The 21,970-nt window shown below is 30.2% G+C and overlaps 1 protein-coding gene across 2 annotated transcripts in view; it reads right to left on the reverse strand.

Annotated features, from left to right (window-relative positions):
* The window catches only part of LOC136042711 (uncharacterized), a 45,346-nt gene extending 25,854 nt beyond the window's left edge, over window positions 1–19,492 (reverse strand). For both annotated transcript variants that reach the window (XM_065727674.1, XM_065727673.1), the window contains exon 1: window positions 19,057–19,492. In XM_065727674.1, coding sequence (XP_065583746.1) covers window positions 19,057–19,386 — 330 coding nt within the window. In that variant the 5' untranslated portion in view covers window positions 19,387–19,492. The remainder of the gene's footprint in view (window positions 1–19,056) is intronic.
* Window positions 19,493–21,970: the final 2,478 nt, after the last annotated feature.

Genomic DNA, 21,970 nt, shown 5'->3' on the forward strand with positions numbered 1-21,970 from the left:
TAATTCGTTACTCTTGTTTCAAATTTGTGTTAGTTGATATATGCCGGGTACAGTAATATCTATAAAACTCTCAAAGAAGAAATATGTTATAAATATAGTGAAGAATATGATAAGAAACAAATTTACATGAAATTATAAATACATTTAAATGCAGATCAGTATCTTATGTAAACTATACTAATATGGTTCAACCTATAAGATTGGACCAAAGTCTATCAATTCCTATCCAAATACAGCATACGTTCTATATACATGAGAAACACAGAACAACAATTTTCTTGTATACAAAATGTAACGGGTAAACTTGTAGATCTCTCAATTGTGTATCTGTTTGTTTATGGATGTAATTTATCTTATAAATTTTGGGCTAAAAATTAAGGCTTTTCACACTTTTTTCTAACCGTTCTATAATTTAATTTTCTTGCCAAAATGTAATTTAGAAGCGTTTTAAGGAAGCATAATAGAAGAAGGAATGCCTACATTACTTAAATATTTTCTTAAAAGATACGTTTAGGAGAAGAGGGTTCAAAGGTTTTAACCAAGCGGCGAATATAAGAGCAACTCTCGGACAGACCAAAGGGCTCTTTCTAAGTCAAGGCTCGAACGTGAGACATCTGTTGTGACGTGGGAATATAGATGATCTGGACAGTTACAGGGACACTACCACATAAAACCCAATTGATTTAAGTTGCTATACTTTGAGTCAAAATCATAAGCCTAAGTTTCGCTTTTGTTCACCTTTTGTACCATCTAATTTTACCGGTAGCCTTTTTTACCCTTATTACAGTGGATAACAGACCAGTGGCACTGCTAGTACGGGGAACGATTCAAATATACGCTCCTAAGGAATAGGTTAGTCTAATAAAAATAGTATATTTAAATTACTCAAGCTTCCACGAATGACATGCCATCTTATTCAAGTTAAAACTTTAGAAACACCGATTATAGCAGCATGCCTTTTCGGTCATAAGGAGATTAATTCGGTCATAAGGAGTTTAATCTAATATGGATCAAACGTGGAAAATAAATACATTGACAACAAAAATGAAATTGGAAAAAATAGTGAGGGGGGAGTAATAGAGCTTTGAACATGTCTTTGAAAAATTTTCTGATAGTATATTTTTCTACTGATCATTAAAAATTTTAGCAATACAATTTCAATAATAATGTTTCAAATATTGTTTAAAATTAATTTAATGGCAACTATAACTAAAATAATTTTTTTTTAAACTATTGATTAGTTATAAAAGGAATTTAGGCTGGGAGTAACATATACTGTTTCACTTCCAAAACTGTTTGAATCAATTTAGAACGAACGTTGACACTGGTGATTCTGTCTCAAGTTTGAATCAAAAGAGATTCAAACTTCAAAAAAGAAATAAAGACGTTGCATAAATGAAAAATACACCAAATGTTAAGCATAGTCGTAAAATATTAATTGGAGGGTTGTTCACTTGTGACATTGAAAACTCTTCAAGACTAATTAATTGTTTTCTTATGGTTTTGCTTTTATAGGTAAAGAGGTACCGAAGGCTAAAAAGCAATATGAAGTGACGGTTAACTTCATATCATAAAAGTCCTGTGGGCAATGTGAGGTTTGTATGAAATCACAAAAACAGAGGAGCCCAGAGTCTCATTAAAAGTTGTTTTTGAATTGCATGACAACTATTTTGGCGTTTGTTTCCTGTTTTTTAATATAAAATAACACTGTTGCTAACTTAAAAACAAAATTCATATCTCACATCGTGACTATTGCCCAAAAAAACGAAAAATTATGGTTATATAAAATTCACCCAATTTGAAAATTTGGATATTCTTTTGAAAAATTATTTAGAACTGTCACTACAAAATAGAAATAACAAAAAGAGGGATAGAGATTTACAAGGTTCTTCTACAAGTGTTTCTAAAATAGGTGCCTCCAAGAGTCAATATTTTATTAGTAAACAATATTGGGAACTCACTAAAACCATGATTTTTGTTGACTCATATTTTAAACCTTTATTGTTTGTTTAAAAAAAGTCAGAGACATAGTGAATGTAGTTTCTTTTCCAAAAGAGTGTACACCTGAAAACAATTTGAAGTAATATATCAAAATAATAATTAAAACTTGCTTGTATATCGGAAAGAGTCAGAGGTGGAAAAACTACAACTTTAGTAAATATCTTTTCAATGGTTACTTTCTCTCTATGGAAGAACTTGTGAAACATACAAAATTGGTTTCCTACCACTTTCCATTTTTCAAATACAATAGGATGGTAACCCAATAATATTTATTTTACTGAGTACAAAAGACCTAAAAAGATGGTCTAAGGCGTTTAGTCTTTGACCATGTTTTTAGGTCTTTTGTCCTCATAAGTTGAAAAATGGGATTTAATATAGGAGTTGTTTTTGATCTAAAAACCTTTTGGAATGTTTCGTTTCAGAAATCAAGATTTAGGATCCACATAAAGTTTATATTTTTTTAAATATTTTTTTATAGTTTAAGGAAGCGATTAATTTTTCTGTAGATGTCCAGGAAATTTTCACATCTTCCACATGTCGTTTGATTAAAGGAAGATAAGTCATAAAATTGTATTCATCCCCCCGGGCCTTTGAGTGAGAAATCTTAAAATAAGAGAGAATTTTCCATGTCCCCTCTTACTTCCATAAAGTAGTCGTGTTCTCCTTTTTCTTCAAAGGTCTTAAAGTCGTGATGTTCGAAAGGGTTTAGGAAGCTGTAACCCCCCATGGGAATAATAAACAGAGGCAGAAATTGTGTATATAATGCATTTTCTTATAGGAAGAGTACATAGTTGGATTTTCTTTATCTTTAGGGTTACACTTTAAATACCTATCATTGTGGAAATCTAGCCCCCCCCCCCCAGAGATAATTTAAATATATTTAAATTAAACATGTTTCATTATTTGTGTCAATTCAATTTTTCTTGGTTGCAGCTTGTTTTTAACACTATATCAATTACCAAGGAGGGGTGCTTAAATTACAATTTGGTTCAAGTTTTTACAGATCCAAGATCATAGCACCATACTCCGTAAAAAAAATTGTTAAGGTAGCTACACCAAAGGTAATATAAATTTATGTACTTTTTTGGAGTTGTCATAGTTAAATATTTTTCAAACTGTACTAGTAAAATGTAGTCCTCATCAAATAATGGTTCTCGAACCAAGTCGATGTATAATGCCTGTTTTGAATGCATTGCATTTTCCTTAGACCTTTATAACTTATTAAAATAAGTGCATGGAAAAACAACTTGGTGAGTAGGGAAGACAAATCTTATTCTGAAGGAAATGTGTGCCTTAATTATACTTTCAAGGTTCAAGATTCAATCAGGTTTGATTGAAAAAAAAGGAAATAACAAAACTTAAAGTACATTGCTCTGTGACAAAACTCACGTTGAGACCCATAAACATAAGAGATTCTTCACTAACACGCAGTACGGCTCCTACTTTACTCTTCGACACAACTAGACGCCTCCTCAATGTAATTTTTTTAATCTTAATCATAGGGTTCCCCCCTCCCTCCCTGTACGTACAAAAACCTCACCTGAATATACTAAAAGAATTTAAATATACTAAAAAGTCTAAACTTCATCTAATTTAATTTATCTTTCTTTTTTTATCTGTCACTTATTGACCTTTAACTAAATATATCTTTAAATTATTTTTTAAAGACCCAAGGGAGCTCCTACATCTCAGCTGTTTTTGAAACATGTTCCACACTTTAGAACTTGCTAAATCCGCAAAATGATCCATGTAAAGGGGTATAAAACACAACCTAGCTTAACTCCTTTTTTAATAACACCAGCTACTGACTTCATTTCACTTTAACTGTAGCAGTTTTATTCTTGCATATAGCACTAATCACTTTAATGTATCAGTCTGGTATATGATACAAGGATAAGACCTTTGCAAAAGCTCTCTTATCAATAGAATCGAACATGTGCTCTCAATCTATAAGACTGAGGACCAAAGCTGTTTGAAAACTCAGGCACCTTTCAAATTTTAACCTTTCAATAATGGTTTATTCAAATAATTCACCTTTCAAATAATTTAAAATTTTCAAGATTGAAAATGTATTCGACACAATCTGTGTCTTAATATTGGGAAAATTAAGGTATTTTTACTTCTTTATGCTTAAGCAAGACTTATAAGGGATTTTGGAAAGAAATTAGGAACAAAAAAAATGTAAGCTATATCTTCTTTCTTAATCTTTCATCCACAAAAACTTTAAGTGCAAATATTTCTTATCGGTGTTGGTAATACGTTTGAATTCAAAGCTTCTACTTTCAATATTTGAAAACGCTAACAAAAGATGCTTAATGTCATAAGAAAGATTATGAAATCCAATACCACTTAAGGTTTGCTGTTTAACACGGAATTACAAAGACTGTGAGCCATACCTCTGAGACTTCATTTAATAGGTATTAGATCTCTTAGAGTACACTCTCAAATAGTTTTTGTTTCTTCGTTTAGAGGTTTTTCACAGATTCAATAAACTTTAAAGTCGAGTTTCTCCTTATCATCATCAATTATTATCATTTCTTTTGTTTGTTTTATATATTTCATCTAGAAAGGCTTATATGTCTTTTAATAGTTCATTTGAGCCGTCAATATTGCAAGAAGACCTTAGGACATTCCTTGTACTTATCTAACTATTAATTGTATTGACTTCAGCATAGACAAAATCTGCTGGCTTGTAAGATCCTTAGTATCACCCTGTTTCTTCACTTATAGCTTCAAAATCTGTGGAAATCTAAAATGTTATTGAAACTCTTTACAAAAATTATTAAAGATAATATTTTTGATTTATCCAGGCAGCAAATATAAAAAACATAGTACCACTTTTTCGGTGTGGCAAAAGCCTTCTAAAATTTACTATTGGGAAAAAGTGTATTTTTTCTTACATATACAAAAAATATAACATTCCCCGTTGACGTTCGGTAGTGACATATCGGGTATATTTTTTTCAGTAGTATCATACTAAAGAACACTAAATCCCAAACTAGGATATTCATACCTCCACACCTTAATGCCTTTGGTCTTAATGGGCCACTTCCCCACAAAGTATTTGAAGGAATCGGTAAGAAAGATTCCCCCTTTAATCCCCACCAAGTTCAAAGCTAGAAGCTATTTCTTATTGGTATCATGCCCTCGAAGTTTGGTTGTCACTAGCTAAAATAACCCACTTATGATGGTCATTTTTCTAGTTGAATTTAAGAATGATAATGTGTTTTTTTCCTTAAGGGTTTTGTGATTTGAGACAATTTTTGGCCATTGTAATGCTTATAGTGTGCGAGTGCTAGATGCAATTTCAGGTCTTCAGTGGCTGTATTGGTTAAAACAAAACTATTTGCAGAATACTTTTCAGTGGTCTTATCGATTTGTGAAAAAAATTGTTTTAAATATAAACTTTATCTTAAAATTTGAGAAATGTTTTCAGTTTGGATTATAAAACTAATTTTGAACTTTCTTGCCTTCGTTATAGAATACAATACGCCGGACAAGTTAAATACTTGCGTTTTTTCTTCATTTGGATTTTATTAAGCAAATCCCAAGTTTATTTTAATTCCTTCCATGCTAGCCCCCAGATTATCGCTAATTCACGAAAAATGGAATTTTGTATCATTTTAGATGTCCTTAAAAGTGTTTTTTCTTAAGAGAAACGTAAATTGATTCTGCCTCTCCCCGTCCAACTTTATTACATAGTATAGCCTTCATGTAAATATTGCGTTTCAGTTAAAGCAGACTTTTCAAATTGCGTGGAATTAAAACTAAATCTTTTTACTTTTGGCAGGGAGAAAGCTATTGGAACCATCCTTAAATTTTATTTTTAGAGGGAAAGATGAATGGTTACTCTTTGTGAAGGCATCTTTGTGAATCCGAATATTCATCCAATTTTTTTTATTAAAAAGTAGAAGTTCGCATTGTTGTCTATATGTTGATTATTGGTTGTAGGTGCTTTGAAATTTGCTATAAAGGAATCACCACATGTAGAGTCAAAGAAACAAACAATATCTTTGTTGAAGGTTTTGGCCAAAACAATTGCTGATGCACCTTAATCAGAGGTTTGAAACAGAATAATACCAACCCCTTTGCTCTGTAGTCAGTTCATCCTCAAAAATATCAAAACATCATGCGACTCATATTGAAGGCTTCAATAATGTCAAAAATGTGTTCTATAGAAGCTATAGATAAACTTGGTTAAAAATGTTTTCCTGAAAGTCTCCGTTCTAGGAATACAACGATCTGGCTTATATTATTGTAAGAGCATATTTTATAAGAGATTTTTGTAAATGTTATTAAAATATAATATATTTGTACCTTGGGAAAAATAAAAAACAACTTAAAAGTCAGATAGTGGCTGGGATTTTCCCTTATGAATAAAGGTCAAATGGAATATGTTTGCAGGAAAATTTGATTGTACCTTTTACAGAGAACTTGGGGTCAGGGTTAATAAGGCTACCAAAGAAATGGGGCTGCTGGATAGGATATGTCGTTTCAAATGACATACAATAAAAAAAAGAATTGACCAGACAGATGGGAAAATGTAAGCAGAAGAAAAAGAATGAACCTGATAATTGGGGATTTTGGGGCGAGAAGATCTATGGAAAAGAAAATGGACCAGCTGGATAAGGATTTTATGATCATGATACACATCAAGTCTCTTACTGGTAAAATCAAATTTTGGGGTATACACCATCTTTATATGCCTTTGGCTGTGTTGATATGAACTTTATTTCATGAATGATAAGAAGATCAGGGCATAAGAATCTGGTTTCTGAACGTCCAAACTTCTGTCCCCTCACAAATTTTTCACATCCAAATTCAAATATTACATAAAAATTCAAATATTACAATATCTCATTTGCTCTTAAAATATTTGGATTTCTGTTTGCAAAAATATGACTAAGTAGAAAATTATAAATAAGTATATTTTTGTTATAAATTTACAATAAAAACTAAAATAAAAAATTCATAAATATATTAAAGAAGTAATTGAAAAAGTAGAAAAATAAAAAAAAAAATCCCAGAAACTGCACTCTTTGCTAGGGGACTCTAATTTTCAACCCCTCTCCATGGGCTAAAGGGTTTCTTACATTTTACATTTATTCTACATTTTGAAACTTTTTGTATTCTAGGTGCTGATTTCTATAGAGATTTAATGATAATCAGTTCCGGAGCTACAAATATTCTCTTTTTTTACAGACTTGTGAAGTTTGGTAAAATACTATGTAAAATTATGCCTTAAAGTTATAAGGCAAAAAAACAAAGAATATAAATGTCATAAATTGTAAGAAGGAATTTCATTTGCCCATACAGTATTCGGGTTATCGTTGAAAAATAAAATGACTGATATTTTCTTGCCTATTAACTGCACTACTTATTAGGAGCCTGCAATATCCTCCCCATCTAGCAAAAAAATAATTTTTTAATTCCTGTTGAAAAAAGCAATAACAGAAAATTACAATAATATAAGAAAAAATTTCAAGTATATTTTTTATATATTTCAAAATACTGAAGAATTCGAAGAAATAATTAAGAATCGAATACATTTCTATGAATTTATTGATTGCTATGAAAAATAAATGATACGAAATCACCTTCAATAGACTAGTTTTATTCTAGATTTAAAGGGAAAAATATTTCTGAAGATTAAAATATAAGAGTAAAATTTATTCGGAAATTATATAAATGTATAATCTTTTATATTACACTAAATTATACCTACTAAGTGATGTTTTGATTTTATCAGATATTGTTGAAAATCTTGGAAACATATGGATTTAATCGGAAGTAAGGTGAAAAGACAATCAAAGTAGTAGAGCAAAGCCCATTCAATTATTAATTCCATGTATGTTGTTCTTTTATACACAAGAGTAAGTAAGAGAAAAATGGAAGAATACAACTATTAAAATATGTTATATTTGTGAAAAGGAAATATTAAAGTATAATTTTAATTATACGACCATAAGACTGGTGATATACGTGGATTTACTCATGCAGAATGTAATACAAACCTTAAAATTCCTAAATATCCCTATTGTAATGCGCAATATCTAAAAAAAGACTCCAATTTGTTTCTTAGAAAATTTGTTTCTTAGTCCCTAACAACGGCATTTTGAATTCAGCGGAGAGTCTTATATCATTTAACAAAGCAATAACTGTTGATGAAACTAAATACGTCTATTTCATAGATTCACACCATTTTATGACTTTTTCGTTTGAACGATGTTATGAAAATTTAGCTAAATGTCAATGTAAGAAAATTGCAATAATATAAGAAAAAATTTCAAGTATATTTTTTATATATTTCAAAATACTAAAGAATTTGAAGAAATAATTAAGAATCGAATATATTTCTATGAATTTATTGATTGCTATGAAAAATAAATGATACAAAATTACCTTCAATAGACTAGTTTTATTCTAGATTTAAAGAGAAAAATATTTCCGAAGATTAAAATATAAGAGTAAAATTTATTCGGAAATTATATAAATGTAAAATCTTCTATATTACACTAAATTATACCTAATAAGTGATGTTTTGATTTTATCAGATATTGTTGAAAATCTTGGAAACATATGTTTAAACAATCATAAACTAGATTGACTACACTTCTTCTCAACACCAGGACTAACAGGGGAAGCTTTTCTCAATCACTTTAAAGCTGAAATTCTATTATTTTCTGACGAAGATATTTATACCTTTGTTGAAAAAGGAATAAGAGGAGGCACATCTTAGTGTATGAAAAGATTTGCCAAAACAAAAAATGAATGTATGAAAAAATTCAATCTAACGCAATCTTCAAATTATTTAATGTATTAAAATCCTATTAATTGATATAATTGGGCAATGTCATAAAATCTACCTGAAAAAGACCTAACCTTTATTAATAGACCCGCCAATCTAAAAGAAAATAACACCTCAAAATATTACCAACAATTAAAACATTATATTCAGTCAAAAGTAAATAGGGACGTTCACATTTATGAAGTGTATTAATAATATTCAATAAAGTTAAACAATTTACGTGGAGACTTTCCATTTAAGGTAAGGTAATTTAAGTATTCATTTTTTATTAGGTTAAATTACCCCTTATAACTGCATTTTTGAATTGTTCCCTGCTCTAGCACTACCACTATTCAGTTGTAACCAGAATTCGAGGTAAACAAGGTTGCCGGTAATATGAGATAGTCAGAGGATGTAGGCCTGAGTGAAACTGAGATTTTTAACTTACTCTCCAAGTAGAACAGCCTAAATCAACTGATTTTTTATGGTAATGTCACTTTAGTGGTGGTATCGTCTCTATTCTCTTGTCACTACTGATTCCCTACGTTCAAGCGTGAAGTTAGAAAAAAAACCTTTGGTTTTGCCAAGCTTTGTTCTTACGTTCATCCACCTAGTTCTTAAATATCGATGATTTATTGTAATTTCTTTTAATTTATTTATTGACTTTGATACGTGAAAATTTATCGCCTGTTAGACTATTTGATCATATTTCTTTTCATTTTTGGTTTCTCAAAATTGCTTACTTTTCTTTAAAAACTTGTTTTGTGGAGAAGTTCATTAAATTGATATTAAACTTAAAAATGAAATACGTTGATAATTTAAGACCAAAAAAAAGTATAAGGAAATATAATATAGAATTAGGTCCAGCCAATTATGAGGAGAAAGTATAGAAAACCAGCTGGCAATCTTTTCCATATTAAATGTTTTTAGCTTCTCCGGAACCAAGATTTATGAACTATAATATGTATTTGCTTATTTTCTGTTTTTTACTAGGCTTTCTAAATTAATATTTTTCATACAAAAGGTATAAAAAAGAATCATTTAAGTTTTAAGGTTTAATAAGTAATTAGATATAACACGTAATTTTTCACTGAATTTTTCACTTAATCACTTAGTTGTTTGAATTCTATAACTTGCTGCCTTTAGTTTTATATTAGGAACACCAGAACATTTAAATATTCAGTCCTAATCGCAAGGGCGAAAATATGGGTATAATGACCCTCCGGGTAAAATACAGTCATTGTTTTGACTTGTCTCAATTGACATTGGAATTGCTTGTTTTATTACAACATTCAAATATAAAAGCTCTGAAAAACTAGGTCAAAGTGAAATAATCTGATATACGAGGTAGCCCTGATCATCTTTACCTATATTAAGTTTCTCGTCATTTAAGGGCTTATGTCTTGCTTCTCTTTCTTCTCGAAGGAAATTTTTTGGATTTATTAAATTAAATTATATTCACAAAAAACGAAGCATGGGCAAAGGAAAATAAGACATGTGCATATTTTTTTTATTTAAGTGATTTTGGTGGCTATATTCTTTTATAGTTTTATTTGCCCAACCCCCATACTTCAATATAAAAACATATTAAATTTGCCTTATGAATAATCTTATGACCTAGTAGAAGTCCCTAGTAGAAAAAAATTTTGAAAATGGGGGATGGATCAAAGAAGTAGCAAATGTTTATCACAAGGAAGTGGTATTTGTTTTTAGAACCCTACAAAATGGTGAAGTTCCTTGGAATGAAAATATCATTCAGTTTATTTTGCAGTGTAATTTATTAAAAAAAAGTGAACGTTGATTTATGACCTACTACTTTCACTAATTTTTTCAAACAGAAAATCATGACCTTAATAAGCAGATGAAACACCAGCTCGTGATTTATTACACTCATTTTTACTTTTGCCTTATATGTTCTAATGCATAATTCTACATAGTATTTTAATGGGAGATACAGAGGTGTGTTTAGGGAGGGGGGATTTGGTTTATTTGCTACTTCAGAATTGATTAACCTTCAATCATTATTCTACTTTATCCAAAATAGAAAAAATAATCATTGCAAAATGCGCTTCATAATGCGTTTCAAAATCAGCAATAATACAGTCAGGTGCTTTGTTTTGTTTAGCTAGATTTCAAGTTCAAATTTAGATCCTGTTTTTGATATAATGATGTCAATGTTTTCACAGTTTCCCTTTTTATAATGTTTTTCAAACTCTTGCTCATCTGTGAAATGTCTTCCTTAGTAGGTGGAAAGATAAATTTTCAAAGTATTTTTGTAATTTGAGTTGTCAATAATCTACTTCAATCTTTTATTAAGACAGAGCGATTATCAAAATAGTGTATATGAATTACACATATAGCTGTTTTTCCATAGATGTTAAATTTGGAAAAAAGAGCTCTAACTAATTTATTTTCACTTGTTTCAAACAAATCATTTTTTTATTATTATATATTTTCATATTTACAAATATCTTCAATAAGCATTGGAAGATTAGTAAACCGTTCAAAGTCGAACTAGTTTTCAAGGGTCTTCGTTTTTATTTTCTATCAGCGTGTCTTTCATTTGCTCGGTGAAGATACATGATTATCGACCAAAGAAGGATCTACTGTCATTATTTTGTATAATAATTCAAGCTTTTTTATTTTTTTAAAAATTCAGGCCATTTTTTATAAGTACCTACCATATAATTTGGTAATCTTGTCATTCGATAATCAATTCCATTGCCTTTTTCAAATTTTAAGCCTGATCAGGTGTATTCTCTATGACTAATGTGTATATTCCTGTGATTACTATTTACATGACTTTGTTCGATATTATCATGTTTTATAAAATTCTCAGAGTAGCTAAGATAATGATTAGGTTCGAGTTCTTCATTATTCTTCTGAGAATAAAATATTACACATGTTGTAAATTGAGCTCTGTAACTATCTCTATAATTCATTCCATTTTTTTAATCTCTAACAAGAGAGTCAAAAAGCGGTCGAAAATCAGTTTTATTTGAACTCGTTGAAATATTAACAGTAATTGAATTTTTCTAATCCATTTAATACTTGGATTATTATCGTGTCCTTTTTCTTTAAACATATACTCTGGCATACCTGAAACTTCCATGTTTTTTTTATTATAAATAAATTCGTATTGCCAATATTCCGTTCTGTTTTAACACCCTGTCTACCAGTTTCGTCTTGAATGGATTATTAAATTTTGTCAATATCGTTTTTATTGACTTCTATTTGATTATTAAAATAACTTTTTACTTTATTCTTCACTTCATTAGAACTTCTAGTAGCTGAAATCTGTTGTGATTTTAAAAATTTCATAAGTTCAGTAATAATTTTAATTCGTACACTATTAATTTTCAAATTAAGTTCAATTTAAAAATTCTTAAGTTTTTAATTATTTTCATCATTAAAAATTAAAAAAACTATTAAGTTTCAAATCCGAAAAAAAATCAAAAAATTAAAAAAACAAAGCAATGAGTGAAAGCCCTGGATAAAAGGAAGTGGTACTCGTACTGGCAAGAGTAGCGTAGAAAATAAAGTTTTAGAGCTCTATTGTTCAAACTAGTCAGTTGAACAGACACTGAACAGCACTACCACTAGTCAGTTGTCACCAGTATTTGAGGTAAACAAGGTTGCCGGTAATATGAGATAGTCAGAGGATGTGGGCCAGAGCTAAACTGAGATTTTTAACTTACTTTCCAAGCACACTATTAATTTTTAAATTAAGTTCAATTTAAAAATTCTTAAGTTATTTAATTATTTTCAATATTAAAAATAAACAAAAATATTAAGTTTCAAATCCGAAATAATTTTATTCTTTTCTTTGATTTCATTTTCTAATTTTACTTTTTATTCATATTAGATATTATAGTAATATAGCTTTTTGTTCTTTTTTTCTCTTTACTTTTGGTTACCATTGAATATGTAATATAAACAGATTACTGCAACCAAGTCTTTAACTCGAAAAGTTTCAAAAAGAAATGAAGTACAAATGATTAAAGGCATTCGTACATTTTGTGGTTGCAAGAAAAAAAAATTAAAAAAAAGAAAGCAATGTGCAAAAACCCTGGATAAAAGGAAGCGGTATTCGTACTGGCAAGAGTAGCGTAGAAAACAAACTTTTAGAACTCTCTTATCCAAACTTTTCATGAATTGATGATTTACAAAGAAAATTAAAAGAACATGGTTTTACTGTATCAAAAACTAAAATCAAAGGCGTGTTTTAAAATCAAAACAGTTATTCTTTAAACTATCAAGTTTATCATAAATTGAAAATTGACGTGTCTACTGTTCATAGTATCGATGAACAGTGGGAAGAAGATTTGGTTGATAATCATAAGTTTAAAAGTGAACCTAGTAACTTTCATTATGCTCTTACAGTCATCGATTGTTTTAGTAAATATTATTGGTGTATTTCTGTAAAGGATAAAACGTGCATAGAAAATATTAATGCTTATACAGGTGTATTTAAAAATGGAAAAACTAAAAACTGCAAACGGATAAAGGTAAAGAATTTCATATCAAAAACATTCAAGTATTCACACTACTACTACTACTACTACTACTACTACTACTACTACTAACTCACTGCAGCACCAAGCCGCTTGAGGCCAACATAACTACGCACGCTCCTCCTCCAACCTAATCTATTTAAAGCCTCCCTCTTTACACCCTCCCAGGAAGTTCCCATTTCCTTTAAATCTTTATTTATGACATCCTCAAAGCCCAGACAAGGACGACCTGCTTTCCGTGTAGCCCCAGACGGTTGGCCAAAAAGACAATCTTCGGTAATCTGTCATCCTTCATCCGTAGAACGTGGCCTAGCCATCAAAACCTTTCTTTCATTATAGCCCTAGAAAGCGGGATTGAACCACACTTTTCGTACAACCTACTGTTTGGAATACGGTCAGTCAGCCGGGTACCAAGAACAATCCGTAGGCAATTTCTCTGGAAAACATCTAGTAAATTTTCATCTGCTTTTCGGAGTGCCCATGTTTCAGAGCCAAATTTGACCACTGTCATCACTGTAGCTTCCAATATTCTAATCTAGGTTTTTAGAATTATCTTTCTATTCTTCCAAGCTTTTTTTAACTGTGAAAAAACACCCTGAGCCTTCGCTATTCTACTTTTAACATCTTCACTGCTCCCACCATCTTGACTAATAATACTACCAAGGTAACTGAAGCTCCCAACCTGATCAATCCTTTCGTTACCTAATGTCACCTGTTCATCTTCGCTTATTCCTAGCTTTAGTGACTTAGTCTTCTTAACATTAATTTTCAAGCCTATTTTAGCACCATAAACTCGTAAAACCTCTAAAAATTCATTTATTTTGCTCACAGTTTAGTCTAGTATGCTTAAATCATCAGCATAATCTAAGTCCAGGAGCGTTCTTCCTCCCCATTTGATTCCATGGTCTCCAATTGCCTTTCCGGTGCTCCTTAAGACAAAGTCCATCAAAATGATTCAAATAAAGGGGGATAGAACACAACCCTGGTTAACTCCTGAGCTAATTATAAAACCAGTTACTAACCTCATTTACTACCTTAACCGCAGCAGCATTATTCTCGTACATAGCGCAAATCACTTTAACGTATTTTTCTGGTATACCATATAACGATAAGACCTTTGTTAACGCTGTTCTATCAACAGAATTGAAAGCTTGCTCACAATCGATAAAACTGAGGACAAAAGGTGTTGGACAACGAAGGGATTTCTCAATTATTAACCTAAGAGTGAAAACATGGTCGACACATCCTCTACCTTTTCTAAAGCCGCATTGTTCTTCCCTTAAAACTTTGTCTACTGCATGTCTCAGTCTAAAAAGCATCATATTACTCAGTAATTTGCTACCTACAGAGACCAGACTAATGCCTCGATAATTAGGACACTCACTCTTGTCACCTTTCTTATACAATAGTTTAATTAAGGTTTTCCTAAAATCATTGGGTACTTTCCCTTTTTCAAAAATCATGTTAATAATCTTCAGTAGCTTATTCCTAACCTCAGAGCCACCATATTTAAGAAACTCATTAATCATACTATCAGCACCTGGGGCCTTATTATTTCTTAATCCCTTTTAGTACTGTCGCTAATTCTTCCTCACTAAACAAATCTTCCTTCACATCCAAGGTATCACAAACTTTTTCATTTTCATCTATATCTTTACCTGCAACTGTATCTCGGTTTAGCACATTCTCAAAATTATCCACCCATCTTTCTTTAACTTTTTCTTTATCACTAATTGTGGCCCCATTTTTATCTCTAACGGGGACAAGTCCAGATTGGCTACTCCCTTTCAATTTTTTAACATGCAAGTATAATGTTTTACTATTATGCCGTCTAGCCGTATTTTTAAGATTCATGAAATTCATTGGTTCTCATTTGAAAGTGAATTGAAAACTCAAACTGTTGAACAATTTAATAAAATAATCAAGGAAAAGTTATGGAAATATTTTACTCATAACAAACAAAACCCTGGAAAGATGTATTTTCTTTGTTGACAAATAAAACAATACTTATGGTTGATCCTTTAAAATTAAACCAATAAAAGCGAATAAAAAATGAAACAAAAACAAAATCTATGCCAATTTATTTCTAGATCTCCAAGTTCAATAACAATGCATAAATAAATTCAATATTGGTGATATGGTTTGAATTAATAAAAGTAAGGTTGTTTTTGATGAACGTTACCTACCAAATTATACTACTGAAATGTTTAAAACAGCTGCGGTGAAACATACAGCCCCTAAGACCTAAGAACTGTCAGACAAAACTGGTGAGCTCATTATCGGTGGTTTTTACAAAATGAACTCTCGAAAGTTTTTAAATTAAACTTTCATTCTATAAAATGGATCGTATAAAGTTGAATATATTATTAGCGAGTATAGTGAAAAGTAGAGAGATACAAAGAGAAACAATTCAGGAATGTTCCTTAGAGCAAGATTTATTTCTTGACTATGCTAAAAAGTTTTGGGTCCTACAATCATTGAAGAAGAAGATGATAATACAAATATGATTACTGATAAATTATACGAAGATGACATAAATTTAAAACAACTATTCAAACGATTGGATGAATTTTTCATCGACGCAATAGTTAAAAAGTAATCAATCAAACTGACTCAAGTCAAGCTATTTCATCCCTGAATTGGCCAAATTTCATTGCTAATGTCGATTCTGAGATTGACAATGAGCTTTTGATAGAAATCAATAAGAACTTTAATCTTAAGGGATCCTATTTTGAAATGCCTAGTTTTTATTTTGACAATTATCAATATTTAATAGAGGTAATAAATAAATCAGAAAAACTTAATCAAGAATACGAAGTAATGATGAAAGGTGTGACATCTAGTATATTAGAAAAAATAGTCTCAGTTCGTAAAAATCTACAGAAAAAGGTTAATAGCTATTGAAGATAACTTTGATGCTAAACTACCTCAGAAAGGAACTGAGATTTACATGACTGCTAATATATTATTGAAAAACTATATAGTTTGCTAGGTAGCAGAGCTGCTAGAAATACATCGGATGAAGTAGAAAATGAAGCTATTGAGATGCTCAATTCATTATTCAAAGCTAAAATTATTAAGAAACATGACTATAATACTATTTACAAATACCTGTCTTAGAATTTAAGTCTTATGAAAAAAATGCTTTTCTAATAGATGGTTTCAATTATTATTAGTGGTAAAAGATGTGAAACTAGACTGTCTTATATAATTAGTCCGGTCATGTTAGATTGAAAACTGATGATGAAATAAGTTTAACTCAGTGCGCACTTTGGTACTCATGGTACAATATTAGTGATCAATTTAAAACAATATGTTTGAATACTGGGGAAAACATAAGGAGGAATGGGTTAAAGTTGTTAATTCCAATAGGTTGCATGGTGTAGAGAGTTTTAATTATTTCTTAACTCGTTAATTCAATTTTCCTTATATCGATGCCGAATAAGTATATCATCCAATCTAGCAACATTTAAATTTGCTATTATATTAAAAGAGAATTATAAATTTCGGTTTAATAGTGATTTATGTTTTATTTTAGGATTTGAAAATGAAGCTGAACTAAGTAGTTAGTATGATGAAAGTACTAAAGTTCCTAATACTACAAGAAATGTTGATAAAATATCTTTTCAATTCTCATTAGTCGAAGGTTTAATGGTAAATGGGAATACGCTTCCTCTTGGGATCTGGATTTTTGCTCCAAAATCAGAACCTGGAATGCTACTCTGTGAGATTCCTATAAAAAGGCAATATCTTCCCATGAATCAAAACAAATAAATTTACGCGCTATGAGTATAACTGATGAATGTGTGCCATATTGATGGATCTGAATAATTAGAATATTGAATATATTCTGTAATTTAAAAAATGAGTTTGAAAGCTCTTTTACACCTGTTGCAGGAGGTTTTGGGACCATTACAACAAAACGAGATAACGTTTTTAATAGTTGTCTATTCAAAAGATTTAATAAAACAAAAGTAAATTACGTGTCTAGTATGCATTTACCATTATCAAGATTATTTGGATTTTGTCAAGATATCAATCGTGTTTTCTTAGGCACGCTACACATCAAATTATATTAAAAAGAAATGATTTTCTCAATGTGATTATAACATTGGAGCTCAAAATTTTAAAGTAGATGTAATGCATTTATCATGGATATTATCAGTGTTACATACAATTTTACTCATAGAGACTCAATTAGAAGCCATATTAATGAATAAGGTGGAAAAAATAAAACCGAGATTAGAAAAAGGCAGCTCATTTCAATTAAGATGAGAAGCGTTTACAACCTATAAAAGAGTAATAAAATGAATAAAGAGTTAACATTGAGGGCACTATAATGCAATTAGAATTGTTGTTGTCTTACAAAAATCTGAAAATTTAACAGTTATAGGCTATGCAAAATTGCATTTGACCATATGAACACTAATGGAATTGAATTGAGAGAAAATGGTTATAAATATTCACAGGAAGATTTTAAATCTTATTTCAATGATGCTATTGAATTTTATTAAATGTGTTATCAACGATTTTTGCAGCTAAGATATAAAAAAAATGTTGATATTTGAACAATTGAAAGTTGCAATGATTTTAAAATAGTATATTCTTTATATGGTTTAAATGTTTCAAAGCAAGAATCGAATATTTATCAAAGTCTATCAAGAGCTTATATCGAAATTAAACTTTTATTGGATCTAGTACCTGCTTATCCATATGACATTTACTGCGTTATGTTTTCAGAAATAAAAGCAATCATGGGAGTTATTGATAGCAAATTTTTTAAATTATTTTTGATTTGGAAATTTGTTTAAAAGAATTGACAATTAATAATGGAGAACTTTTGAAGCGAAATGAAAATGGAAAAATATAAGCGAACTATTAGGAATGATGATTTAGACATAGGAATTGAATACAAGATTACAAAAATGAAACGTGTAACAACTACATTTGAAAATAAACTCAGTAATAACTAGTAAAGTTATTACTATTGCTTTGAAAGTTGAAATGGTTGTTCTATATAACCCTAAGCAATTTAATTCTATAGCACCTGATCTTGAAAAAAATTTAAAGTTAACATTCAGGTATGATTTCAAAGGCTATTGAAAGCAAAAGTAAATATAAAGTAGATTATTTAGACACTGATATCAAACTATCCATTAAATACATAATTTTTATATTTTATTGGTAGTATATTAAATAAAGAATTATAATTAAACCCTTATTTTGCAACTAATCAAATTCTTGTTTCACAAACTTGTTCCGATCTTCTTGCTAAGGATCAGAAATTATACGAATGTTGGAAAATTTAGTTTAAAATGATGTGAATTCAATTAAAAAGGGGGTTAGATTAATGGGGTGGTGTCAATAGCCCATATTGTAATTATGATAAGCATAAGAATAAGACCAAATTTGATTTTCAAGAACCTGTTGTCATGTTAAATGTAGAGATGGAAAATTGTGAAAATGAGCGATAATTGACATTAAAATGATGTAATATGGACTAAAAATGTTGTAAATTGAATAGAGTCAGAATGGGCAGAAAATACTTCTACTATACTGCTATCAGTACACAGATGTAATTCTTACCACAGTTTTTCTTTGACAAATTTCACGAACCACATCGTAGCACTCACAAGTTAAAATATATTAATAAATTAAATTTCAGATTTATATTTCAATCTAAGAAAGCCTAAGCCGTGATAGAAAAAATTTAATATACTTCCTATATACTTAAGATTTAGATTCAAATAATACCTTTGGCACAAAAGTTTCTACAGCAATGAGAGCTTCGATCCAAGGGGCATCCCTATCCTTTTTAAGGCTTTGAAAAGGGCTTTGTTTAACAAAGTGAATGTTATAAATTTCTGTTCTAGATGTGAAATTATATGGTAACGTTGATGGATTAAATAATTTGAACTTCCGTATGTAGTCAACTAAGCACTCATCGTCCATGCTCACTTTTCTTAGAATCATATCATCAAAAGAAAGACAGTTTAAGCCTTTTTTGACTTTCATTGAAAATAACAAGCAGAGAAGAATAATAGTTATTGTAAGAAAAAATAAATCCTTTTCCCGTTTCTTCATAATATATTTTTTTTAATCTGTGGTTATCCAGGAAACATGACAGGTATATGACTATATTTAATACATTGACATAACATTTCCAAAGAAATAGAATAACTGAGTGATCAGCACTTATTAATCTTGAAATATAAAGATCTTGACTGACAACTACTGTAAAGCCAGTCTTTGATATATATATACTGATTTACAAATCTAGTATATTGGTAATGCTGACAAACTTTATCAAAAGATTTTTGGCCCAATAAGAAGAAAAATAAGAATAACTAACTACCTCTGACATATTATAATATTGCTTCAAATAACGACGAATCATATTCAGAGGCCACCTCAGGCAATCTAATCATCATATACTGAGCTAATAAAATTTTATGAAATATTACTTTCTTGTTTAATCTTCTATATTCCTTGTGATTTTCATCCTAACCTGTAATTTGCCTCTTTCAAGGCTTTCTTTACCTCCTCACTATTTGTTGATACTTGTTACATTTTTCAATAGAAAACAAAGTAAACGAAAATCTTCCATTTTACCAGATTTAAATCTTTCCAAATATTCTTCGCTGCTGTTCTTACTTTATTTTAGAAACTTTATCCCCCACTATACAAGTTATTCAGTTAAAATGTTTCTTTCTAGCTTCAAGTATCATCGAATTATCAACTCGCAAACTCTTTAATCAACTCTTCTTCAAATTTTGTTCTCAAATTTTCATCCTGGTAAAACTCAAGGTTTTACTCATCTGAAAGGTAGTGAATTAACCTCTTTATAAATTTAAAGATATGATTTCCTATTTTGAATAGGAATAAACCTAACCTAACCAACCAGTTTGCATATATATTGGCCAATTAATGTAGACTCTCGCTGAATTTTTCATTATTATTCATTTTTACTTTTGGTAGGATTTTTTTTCCATAATTAGACTAACGGTGCCATTCAACAAGGTCAAAGGCCAATATATATATATATATATATATATATATATATATATATATATATATATATATATATATGTATATATATATATATATATATATATATATATATATATATATATATATATATATATATATATATATATATATATATATATATATATATATACTTCAGATCCAGAGAACAGTAGGGATTTAGATCACTCCATATTTGCTAGCTTCCAGTGACACCAACTTCATTCGTGTTTTTTTCTGTACTCATGTCACTCTAATCACAGACGATCTAACTCCTCTAAAACAATCAAATTCTAGGATATGGGCGTGAATACTAGAGTAAGCGTTATAGTCACTTTATGACCAGATAATACAAGATTTTTATCATTTTCATGGGCATGGGTTATTAGTTTTGGAATAAAGCAGTGTGCGTGCTCACGCCCTACGCCTTTTTTGAAACCAAACTGAAACTTTGGTGCATAACACTTTATAGTAATACCATGAGCCACCAGTAACTCAAGGTTATTACATAGAATAGGCAACACAGTTATTAGCCGATATGAACTACAAATATCGGCGGGTTTTCCGTTCTTAATGACCGGGGTAATTATACCGACAGAAAATAAATCTGGAACTAATCCCAAGGAAAAAAATCATTTGAAATAATAAAGTTATCTGCTCAAGAAGAAGAGACGAACACCCCTGTAGATGATTACCACAAATTTAATCAATACCCCTTGATTTCCTTTTCTTCACTTTCAATATACAGGAAGACAGGATCGACGGTAATACTACAAAACCCAATTTCTTTGTAGGATTCGAAAGGCACTTATCAAGAATATTCTCAAATTTCTCTTCAGTAGGCTGATCAGGTGGTCCAAACTCGCAACTAAAATATCCATACCAATCACCCATCGATATTAAATCGCTATGACAAGATCGTTTTTTTTTCTGTCTTCTTAAGTGTACGCCAAACCAAATTCAGATTACTGACAGCACGTACCGATAATTTATTAATATAACTAGCCTGGTGTTTTTTAAGAGTATTCAGGAAAACTGTTTTTGTGTACAGAAGGACCTGATTCGAAGCACCAATACGAGGATTTCCACATTCATTCCACAGAACTAACCAGAATTTAGATTTCTGGCAGGCCTCTACTAGCTCCAAATTTTCTGACCATTCATCTTTTTCCGTATAAGCTTGCACCCGACGTGTTGGAACACTATGCTTTTCAGCTACACGTAAAGCATGCACAATATCCGCATGATAAATGTTGAGTAACACTTGCATATCTTTATCATTAACATCAAATATCACTCAATAGCTGGTACAGAACTTTAATCTTCTGCAAATATTATCACTAAGACACTGGAAAGCTAAAATATCAATTTTACTCCAATCGGTAACAATATGCCTATTATTAGTACTAGCTGGATTGGGCGCATCCGGAAGATTAATGGGTTAAACAAGAGAATTTCTTAGTGGCAAAGGATCCGAACACTGGAAATCAGCAATTACCGTTGTCTTCGAAAGCCATATAACATTATCAGAACAAAGTATGAAAACGAGTGCCGACGTTTGCCCTGAATTGTGTATATAAGTAAAATCTGTATCATTTTCATACGTATGCTTTATCAAATCACCCCTTTATGAGTGGTAAAG

The sequence above is a fragment of the Artemia franciscana genome, unplaced genomic scaffold (assembly GCF_032884065.1).
Source record: "Artemia franciscana unplaced genomic scaffold, ASM3288406v1 Scaffold_1816, whole genome shotgun sequence".
NCBI classification, from domain to species: domain Eukaryota; kingdom Metazoa; phylum Arthropoda; class Branchiopoda; order Anostraca; family Artemiidae; genus Artemia; species Artemia franciscana.